We start from the raw sequence: 10,235 nt of genomic DNA on the forward strand, positions 1-10,235 counted from the left end.
GCCCACGCCCTAAAAGTTAGCCAATTTTGTAACAGGTTTTTCTTTTTGGGCCTAACCAATCACAATTAATTCATTCGGCATTTGATTTTATATGATTTTATTTTATTTTTTAAACATCTCCATTCAATCGATAAGCTCTATTTAAGCAATGCTACCATCCACTAGAAAATGGCCTTGACTGCTTGAATATCATTCTGATGGGTAAAGCTTTTCAAGATAAGAGTGATTACTTTATCACAAAATTTGTGTTTTCATTGGTTTCAAATATGAGATGATGCTTGCAATTGTACTTTCCAAAACTTTGTGCATTACTTTCTACTAGCTACTTGTTTTATCATATAACCATCCAAACTTAATGTTCTCTTCAATCACTTCATGTAAAGTGTCTTGTTTAGAGTCTTGCATTCGACATTGCCATTCAATTGCAAAGCTCTCTTTTAAGCATTGCTACCACCCAAAAAAATGAACTTCGTTGCTCGAAGACGATTTCGCTAGGGGAATTTCACTTTCTCCATATAATGCAACTTGGGATTAAAAGAATAAGGAATTATAATGAAAGATTTGTGCATAAGAGTAGTTTGTAACATTATATAGAAAAATAAATTTATGCATTCATAGATTGAAAAATAATAAGGGGGAATAAACTATAGGAACATAGGAAAAATTTGGGTGACCTGATTATCTTGCAACACATGACTGTATGTCATCATCCATTCTATACTTTCTTTTTATGCATGGATGGATATTTTGCATTTGTTCCATAACTTTGTATTGGCTTTTGTTTTAGAATGGTAGCACGAGGTAGCAGGGTTAAATGCTCACTTGGGGTTGTGATTTTGTGAACTACAAAACGAAGCATAATGGATGTTGAAAGTCCTATTTTGAATGTGGATAAATATGCTTTTCCAAGTTCTAACTATGGAGTACCCTAGACAAGTTCAATTTATTTATATGGTTGTTGTGTAGGTAGACCTATGACTGCTCATTTTTATGATATGAAGGTAGTTTCCATGTACTTGTGGTTATTTGTTTTGTGTTCCACTTTCAAGAGATTAAATAATTATGCATGGATCATCTCATGCCAAGTATATGTGAGTGTTGAGGTCAGCTGCTAGTGCCACTGACGGTGGTCGGGACATGGGCATGTGCACTGTGAGTACTTTAGCATTCCAAGATGTATGTGTGACTATGGCACACACTCTTATTTGTTTAAGGAAAAGAAGTGTCTATTTATTTGTGTACTAAATGGATTGTGTCACCTTTCTCTGTCTGCTGAGCTTCTGATCTCGCCCATTGTCAGGTTTTGTTCAAGCTTTGCACCCTGCGTCACCTCCCTTTCCGCCTCGATTGCGGTTGCAGCAAATAAAGTAGCCTCGTTTTTCTGCATCCCAAAGTCCTCCTTCTTGCAGCTTGCACCTGAAACCACATTCTTAGAAAGAGCTTCTCAATAGTACCTAGCAAAGCTTTCCTATACTTGGTATGACCATTACAGTTTTTATCGAGTTGAAAATGGCATTGTGAGTTACGGACCTGCTTTCTCGATGGCTCGAGCTAGTACTCCTCCCAAGAGGTGAGTGCCGTGGAGCTCCGTTCCGCTAGTCTGGCCGAAGAGCAGGCGGTCTTGCACTTCTTGAACTGCAGGAATCCAAGAAAACACTGCAATTGGAAGGAAGACCAGCAGCCCCACGGCGAGCTCATAGTATCGGCTAAAAGCCAGCACGGTGTTCCATACAGCGGGAGGCATGCGCTTCAGCGATCTTGGGAAAACGCAGGCAATGCATAGGATCCCCCAGCCAGTGGATACAAAGCCCAGTAGGCTCTTTAAGATATCGGTAATGGCGAGCTTCGCGAACAATGTCAGCAGAATCAGGGCGACTATGGGGATGCTCGCGACTATGGGCTGCGTTAGTCGAAATAAGCTCGGCCTTCGAGCTGCAAACCATTTTCTCACCATAGCGCCTGCCCCATAGGTTGCTACAATGAACAGAGGAACACTCCAGGAGATTATGTAAACGAGTAAGCTCTTCCGGTGCTTATGTGCAATGGGGAGATCGACATAGTAGACGATGCCATACTGGATGAAGAAAAAGCGCAGGCTCAAAAATACGCTGATGAATTTACCTTCCGTCGGTGATCTCTCGCTTAAATTGAGCAGCCCCTCCTCCCACCACCCCTCCCAGCTTTGATCCGGCCTCTGAGTCAGGTTCCGGCTCCGCCAGAGCCAGCTGAAGAACTCTCGGAAGTCCTTCAAGTTGTCCACCCAGGACAATCCCAGCGGATTGAAGAAGAAGGGTGCCGTGAGCCACGAAAACGTGAGCAACGAGGAGGAGACGTGGAGGACTATGTAGGTGTGGGTGCGGGCAGTTTGGGGAGCGCGGAAGCACTCGTAGACGATGAGCAGGAGGACGATCTCAAGTACCTTGATGAAATGGCTCCTGGAGTAGAGGCGGTAGTTCTCACAGAAGCTCTGGTGCTCGATGACAAAGTGTTGGTGGCGGGTGGAGGCGTAGTGGGAGGCGGAGGCGCCATGGAGGAGGGTGCGGGCGAAATGGTAGGCCTGGGTGGCGAGGGAGAAGGCGAAGAAGATGGAGCAGAGCTGGAACTGCATGAAGAAGAAGAGGACGGTAGTGTGGAAGAAGCCAGTTTCAAGCCAACGTTCGACGAAGAGGGGGATGGTGTTGAGGACGCCGAGGTGGACGAGAAATTGTTGATTGAGAGCGACGAAGAGGGCACTTTGCTCTTGTTGGACGAGAGGAACGGAGTTTTCGAGGCCGCTAAGAGCCATGAAGACACGACTCCATAGCCAGACGTAGGTTGCCAAGATGATAATCAAGCAACTCACGTAATAACCAACAGTGCTATAATACAGAGAAAGCATGCGGATGAAGTCAAGAGATCCATGGCCAAATCTATACATTTGCCTGCTCAGCATCTCTTCTGCATTTTCAATCGCCACCTTCGCTTCAAACTCTGCTATCTGATTGAATCCTACGTCCCTTCCCTTCCCTACCTGCATGTATTCATGGTGCGTTATCGTCCCCCCCCTCAACGTGCAGTTGAACCCCGCAAACATCCCCCCCGCCATGTTGATCCCCTTCGTTGCCTTCCTCACCCCCCCCCTCGTCATGTTCCATAGCCTGTCGAACACGTCGCTGTGCCCATAGTGCATCCTGATCTTCAGTGGCCACGCCAACACCCTCTGTGTTATGGTCACAAACGTCTCCTCCCTCTCGCACATGAACGATCCCAGCGTCGACTCCATCCCTGTGAAGATGTGCTCCCTCAGCCCCAGTATCCTCGGCCTCACTCGCTCGCCTCGGTTCTTCATCAACTCCTGCATCAGATTCTGGATCTTGAGTGTCTCCTCGAAGTAGTGCTCTTGATTCATGTCGATCTCCTGTACCGCGTCCCCCCTCGTGAAGATCAAAGCGTGGTTCTCGTTTTCAGCCTTTCCCTCTCCTAGCTTGAACTGCCCAGGTAGCTTTACCTTGTAGATCTCTGTTTCCTTCTTCTGCTTGGCATCGTATTTGATAAGGACAGAGTAATACTCTTTTTGCCCGCCGGCCTCGACCTCTTCCGCCACGTATGCAACCCGCAAAAACTTGTGGTATTGCTCCATCAACCAAGATATGTCGTCGATCACAGGGCTTTTGCTGGCTTTCAATTTTGCATAGCGCTGGCATGTCACCACATATGTGAACTTTAACTGCAGATCAATATCTGCAGCGCCTTCAGCACTACTGTGTAGCTTGTCATGCGGATCAATATTTGCAGAAGTGGGTAGTTTGGCGATGTTCTGTCCTTTGGCGAGCTTCTGTGCTTCGGCGAGCTTCTCAAGAGCGTCGGGATAGTACATCATGCTCCGTATAGTGCGGACCAGCGTTTGACCCCGATACGATGCCCATAGCGTGCATTCCATGCAATCTGGCCGATGGGCAGAATTCGAAGACTTTGGATCTGCATCATGACGCTCCATGAAGTTTTCCCACTCGTCAGCAAAGATGGTGCGCAGACACTGGAGAAGCTTCCTGGAGCTCAGATCCTTTTGAGCGTAGATTACCTCCTCGTCGTCGAATGGCGTTAAGACGCTGAACGAGAGCATGTGCTTCATGATGTCTGACAAAGGAGGTGGCATGGTCATGTAGACAGAGCTGCCGAAGAAAGCAAGGCGGCGTCTAGCTTCCGAGTTCCGTGGAACGGTGTGATCCTTTTTAGCAATGAGGATGGCTTTGAGCCTTGGGAAAATCTTAGTTTTTCTAACCTCCTGCAGTTTGCTGGCACTCGTTCGGACTGTCTTTTCTCGAAGCAGAGTCAAACAGAGTTTCTCGAGAGACTCATCCACCAAGTGCAATTGGGTGCTATTTGGCTCGTGAGTTTGTTCCAGATTGCTCAGAAGTTCCAGGATTTGGGAGTAAAGCGTGTCCATTGGAGCGCTGCTTGATGATCCAACCCACGATGCTTTGATTAGACAAGCGCCGATCTTCATTGTATTGGAAGAGGATGCTGCCGCCGAACAGCCAGTGGAGTGTGTGAGATGACGTTCGGTCTGTTGAGGCAGGATGTAGTCTCTGGTGATTGTGCCTTGTGCAATCGCATTCTTAATCTTCTTAGTTATCTCCTCGCTTCCAGTTAAACTTTCTAACAGGAAGAACAGACTCTTACGGACCTCGATCACTGCACATTTTCTACCCTCATCTTTGGACACCTCCTCCCAAAGGGCTTTGTCTCTGTCGTTATGTTTCCACCGTCGTGCAATTTGAATCGCATCATTCAGAGCTCGGCTCAGAACCACGGGTGGCCATCTCACGATCTTGTCGGTTTTGGGCATGTTGCAATTCTCTGGAAGCTGGGGGGGAAAGTCTAATTGTTCCACTTCATCATTGCAATTATCCGGAAAGTGTAATTGTTCGACTTCATCATTGCTCAAGAGGTCTTCCTCCCTCATTGATTTTACGATGCTGTTCCACAGGAGTGAAAAACCCTTAATCTGGGAAGGACCAAACTTGTCGTCCCGCTTTGTCGAGCTCCCAACGTGCAGCTCCAGCGTCGAGTCCTTATCAAGGAGCAGTTTAGAGTGGGCTTTGACTGCGAAGCCTGGAAACTGCCTGATGAGCTGCCTGACGTTCTGAATCATAGCCGCCCGAGAGAAGAGGCCCATGACGGCGCCCACGGCGGACAGGAGGAGCACGTACCAGATCTGGGTGTCCATGAGGTAGACGAGGAGGACGGGAGCCCAGAGGATGGCGACAGTGAACCTTTTGTGATGCCGGAAGAACTCGTGCCACTGGAAGTGTCCGAGGGGGCCACTAAGCAAACTTTTGGTGGGACGGACGAGAAGGCGGATGTGGAGGAAGAAGCTGAAGCAGAATTTGGTGGAGAGGAGGAGGAACCAGAAGAAGAAGTAGCGAAGGTTATCGGGGAGGGGTTGACGGAGGCCACGAGCGACGAATTGACGGTTTTGGAACCACCAAGTGAGCAAGCGGGCGATGGGGAGGTCGGAGGTGTCGATGTAGTTACGCAGGCGCGGGATGAGAAAGAGGGCGATGGCCAGGAACTCCGGGAACGCGAACACGACGGACAAGGCGGGCAAGGCGGGCACGTCAGCGCCATATCGCCCGCCACGTAACGACCTCAGTAGCAAAAATACCAGGAACCACACCAGCGAGACTGCCAGCTTGAGTAGCATCCGCCACCTGTGCCGCTTCCAGCGCCGGTCCCACTGCGTCCACGTCGTCAGCACCGCCCCCAGCAGACGCTGCGCCGCCCACGTCAGCATCACCAACCCCAGCACCCCTTGCTTCCTGAACGCCATCAGCACCATTACCTGGCCCACCCCAAAACGCGACCCTCGTGAGTCAGTAACAAACCCGACCCTGCTGAGTCAGTAAGTTCCAGTGTTCACAGAAAACCTGCAAACTACTAAAACCTGCAAGCCTATATAAGAATAAACCTATATTCCATGAACCAACAACGTTTTCATTTTACTTGCAATCAAAACTTCGAATCCCAACCCTTCGGGTGCTTTTATTTGGAGCCTTTTTAGGAGACTCTCTAGCCTTTACGATCAATCCAAGATCAAGGGTTGATAATGGTACACGTGGCTCAAGGAGAGGATTACCAAAAAGCGAGCGACAAAAAGCGAGCAAGCCAAAAAAAGCGAGCGATAAAAAACAATAAAAGATTTATAAATCCCCCATTTTAGTAGCAAAAAATAATAACTTATTCAAAAGTGCATATGTTCCCTCAATGCCAGAAGGTTAAACATGCATATAACTTTAAAGCCATTAACACTAATTTCATATCATCCATGAGACAGTTTGTATGTTTAACTTCCAAGTCATTGTTTGTATCAAAGACAAACCCTACTGCAATCAAGTTCTCTCTTTTCACTAGAGTAATTGAGATCATCTTTCCAAGGACTCCTTGCATGGATTAGTTTAGATTCCATGCATATGTAAATGCTTAGGTTTTTAAACTCTGTTCACTCTTGGAACAAAACCCATGTTTCTTTGTTACTGCAAAAATATCCTTCCCTAATGATTTATTCTTACCTCCCACTAATCTTACCAATGCAGCAAATTGGCCACAAATTCATTTTTTGGTGCATTAAATTTTACTAGATGGTGCACAAAGACATGATAATCGTCTAAAGTACGCCTTGCCATTTGATTTGATATGTAATATGACCCCGTTTGGACTTGTAAATCAAAAGATACAGGGATGTGAAAATATCCTCTTTTGGGCCAAAACAGGGAGCGCGTTAACGCGCTCCCTGTTTTGGCCCAAAAGAGGGCATTTTCACATCCCTATATTTTGGCAAGATGTCAACATTTGATTGTTTTGGCCCAAAAGATGAGTTTTTAACATCCCTGCATCTTTTAATTATCAAATATAAATGGCATAATGTTACATATCAAATCAAATGACAAGGCATGATTTAGATGAATATCATGCCTTTTTGCACCATCTAGAAAACTTGTGTGCATCAGAATATAAATTTTGTGACACATAACCACCTTTTTGAATACTTTGTACTTCAAGCAATTATTTTATAAAAAACTAAGATTCTTTCTTTGCTTGCTTGATTTTCCAACCACTTCAACTAATTGTCGCTCGCTTTTTTGGGCTTGCTCGCTTTTTCTCGCTCGCTCTATTGACTGCCTCGCTCAAGGACAGCTGAGAAAACCCAAACTTCCCTCTGAGCTGCCTCTCGTAATTAAAACAAACACTACAATAAGACATTCAAACAATACATCTCATGCTACAAAGTTGTCGCCAAGTGTGTTTTTTCCTGACTGGTAATAAAAGATATTTAATTAGAAAGAAAGAGTACAATAAAACATTCCAACAATACAACATTTACATACATGCGTCTCAACTCACATCTTATATAATCATCATAATAATTAAGAAAGCAATTACCAATAAAGTTTGTTTTATATAAAAACTAAGTTTCAAGTATAAAGCCTTAAGGGTATCAATGTTAACTTATATAATACACACATGCATCTCTACTCTCAACTCACATCTAATATAATAAGAAAGAAATTACCAATAAAGTTTGTTTTATAAAAAATCTTTCAAGTCCTAAGCCTAACGGGTATCAATAGTTAACTTTCAGCCTATCTTTAGACCTATATAATATCATGACCATGCAACAAAAGTATTTAGCATTTCTATGGTAAGAGTCATCTTGCAAACTTAATTTTTCAAGAGAAGATATTAGCTTAAAAATGTCCTCAAAATGGTTAGTAATTCTCCACCATTCAATCAAAGTCAGTTTGTGGAGTAGTCAAATACTCTTTGAATCCCTTTCTCACGCTACAAAGCTCTACAAAGAACTCTTATGGCCAACTTTATCTTGGAAACCGAGGAGTATAACACTCTAGAACAGCTAGTATCTCAATCTAAAGCCGATGGCAAAGCAGGGCATGCATACTACGAAAGACAATGTCATTCCTAGCCCTCTAAACTCGTCGAATCACTATAACTTGTACAATGCCATATGACAGGCCAGATTAACCAAACCCTTCAGTCATCGTTCCCACAAAACTTGCAAACTATATGTACAATGAACTGAATCATTTTTGTTTTTACGTCTGAAAAATAATCTCAAATTCGTAAAATCTTTCACCTTCAAAAGTTGCAAATTCTTAAGAAAAACTTTGAAATTTTTGAAAACCCAAGTTTTCAATTTTGTAAGAACTTTTACCTAAAGAATCTGCAAATTCTTAAAAAAAACCTTCAAAATTTTGAAACCCCAATTTTTCAATTTTCTAAATACTTTTAAATTAAAACCTTCAATAAGTTTTCTATTTTTTAAAAACTTGTATCTAAAGAATCTACAAACTCTTAAAAATAACCTGTAAAACTTTGAAAACTAATTCATTGAGAAAAATGTTTTCTTTGAACGCTATGGGCCTTGAGTGTTCTTTGCCTATTCAAATGCACTGCAAACCAGTATTCACAGAGAAATTCTACGTTTCCCTACCCAAAACCCAACTCTTGAGTATATTTTGTCTACTAACATGCAATACAAATTCAATTTTACAAACTCAGTAATTGCACATTTACCTAGTAAACTTTATATTATCCATGCCCAAAACCCAACTCTTTACTGTACTTTTCCTACTAAAACGCGATGCAAATTTAGTTTTACAAACTCTTTTTTTGTAGTGAAACTTAATTATTTGCATGTACAATGCTACCACCCATGATTAGAATGTACAAATCGTCAACAAAATTTCTAACTTGATAAACGTTTAGTAGGTAAATGTGCAACCACTAATTTAATCAATTGAATGTACATCAGCTACCACCCATGATGAGAACCTTGTACAAAGCATGAAGAAAATTTCTACCTAGATAATATAAAGTTTACTGAGTAAATTTGTAAAAATAAATTTGCATTGCATTTTAGTAGGCAAAATACACAAAAGGATTAGGTTTTCCTAGGTAGATGTGTAATTTGTGAGTTTGCAAAACACTCATGTCCCATTAGAAACATATGCATTCTTCAGGCATTCCTTACATACTACCCTACACGATGCCTATCATATATGCAATATTTATTTGCATCACTCTTTTTAGCTACCTCCACTATAGGACAATCCATTTAGCCCAAACCCCGTTAATATTATGGGCAACATCATTCAGTTCTTGATCATATATACATAAATTTATACTAGCAGATTTCAAAGACAAAGGGCATTCTATTTTCTTAGACTCACTAAAGAATTCTTAATCATATATATACATAAATTGAATTGCCTCACATTTTTCATTAAGTTAATATACTATCAATTTTTCAAGAAAAAGGGCATTCTATTTTCTTAAACTCATCTACTCCTTTAGTAGAATAATAGAATTGAATTGCAAGTCTTTATACCCTTACCTCGAGTAACAAGATGTAGCCAATCCATATGCGATCAAAGTTGCGATAGATGTTCCAAATAGACCGAAACTCTACATATCGTGTCTTTTTCTTGCCTCCAACTTTGCAATATTCATGTTCTTTGTTGAGCTCCCAACGATCTTGTTGAACAAATACAATGATGGATTAGTTGAGGCTTCATAAAATTTAAAACAAAATTATGGATTAGTTGAGGCTTCATGCAATTCAAAATCATAGAGACACCACATCGTGAACTTTGTCTTATTTTTTATAAACTAAAGGAAACATTAAATCATAAGTTATTGACATAACATGTGCAATGATGAACCTTAGACATGAAACTGTATGGCTAGTAAAAAATCCCATCTCATGGTGATTAGCATAAGTCTCTTTATATTCATCACATCCCTGTGTCTAGTAAAGACATTATGATGCAACATGCTAACATGCAAGGTCATTTTCATATACTTCACATACTTAAGTTGGGAATTGTTGCAAAACTCTATTCACTCTTGGAACAAAACCCATGTTTTTTGGTACTAAAAAAACATCCCTTCCCAATGATTCACTCTTACATTCCATTAATGCAATTGATGCAACAAATTGAACAAAATTTCATATTTTGGTGCATGATATTTTACTAGATGTTGCAAAATGCATAATAAATATATAAATCATGCCTTGACATTTGATTTGATATGTAACATGACCACTTTGGGCTTGAAAATCAAAAGCTAAAGGATGTAAAAATGTCGTCTTTGGGCCAAAACTAGGGGCATGTTAACGTGCTCCCTATTTTGGCCCAGAAGACAATCTTTCGACATCCCTACATCTTTTGATT

General features: G+C 42.1%; 2 protein-coding genes and 1 long non-coding RNA gene across 3 annotated transcripts; all 3 read right to left on the reverse strand.

The window, feature by feature from the left end:
• Positions 1-1,255: 1,255 nt before the first annotated feature.
• Positions 1,256-1,818, reverse strand: LOC147902088 (callose synthase 7-like). The gene is made up of 2 exons (XM_087374418.1): positions 1,531-1,818; positions 1,256-1,416 (listed from the first exon to the last, which is right to left on the reverse strand). The coding sequence occupies exons 1-2, from the start codon at positions 1,742-1,744 to the stop codon at positions 1,256-1,258; spliced, it is 375 nt and encodes a 124-aa protein (XP_087230544.1). The 5' UTR covers positions 1,745-1,818.
• A 1,091-nt stretch (positions 1,819-2,909) lies between these two features.
• On the reverse strand, positions 2,910-5,158 carry LOC147902089 (callose synthase 12-like). Its single transcript, XM_087374419.1, has 2 exons — positions 3,138-5,158; positions 2,910-2,937 (listed from the first exon to the last, which is right to left on the reverse strand). Exons 1-2 carry the CDS (start codon positions 5,156-5,158, stop codon positions 2,910-2,912), a joined length of 2,049 nt encoding a protein of 682 aa, XP_087230545.1.
• Positions 5,159-5,168: 10 nt separating this feature from the next.
• On the reverse strand, positions 5,169-9,478 carry LOC147902090 (uncharacterized). Its single transcript, XR_015540963.1, has 2 exons — positions 9,395-9,478; positions 5,169-5,824 (listed from the first exon to the last, which is right to left on the reverse strand). It is a non-coding gene; the product is annotated as an uncharacterized LOC147902090 (long non-coding RNA).
• Between the last annotated feature and the right edge of the window lie 757 nt (positions 9,479-10,235).

The sequence above is a fragment of the Dipteris shenzhenensis genome, chromosome 5, assembly GCF_047967505.1.
Source record: "Dipteris shenzhenensis isolate YYH24624 ecotype China chromosome 5, Dip_SZ_1.0, whole genome shotgun sequence".
Lineage (NCBI taxonomy): Eukaryota > Viridiplantae > Streptophyta > Polypodiopsida > Gleicheniales > Dipteridaceae > Dipteris > Dipteris shenzhenensis.

What these genes read in the sequence shown, in the direction of transcription:
- LOC147902089 (XM_087374419.1), bottom strand. Translation starts at nt 5,158, where the DNA reads ATGGGCCTCTTCTCTCGGGCGGCTATGATTCAGAACGTCAGGCAGCTC. An exon ending in CACAGCGACGTGTTCGACAG is followed by an intron (nt 2,938 to 3,137) that starts GCTATGGAACAT and finishes TTGAAAATGCAG; the next exon opens with AAGAGATGCTGAGCAGGCAA.
- LOC147902088 (XM_087374418.1), bottom strand. Translation starts at nt 1,744, where the DNA reads ATGCCTCCCGCTGTATGGAACACCGTGCTGGCTTTTAGCCGATACTAT. An exon ending in TCGAGCCATCGAGAAAGCAG is followed by an intron (nt 1,417 to 1,530) that starts GTCCGTAACTCA and finishes ATGTGGTTTCAG; the next exon opens with GTGCAAGCTGCAAGAAGGAG.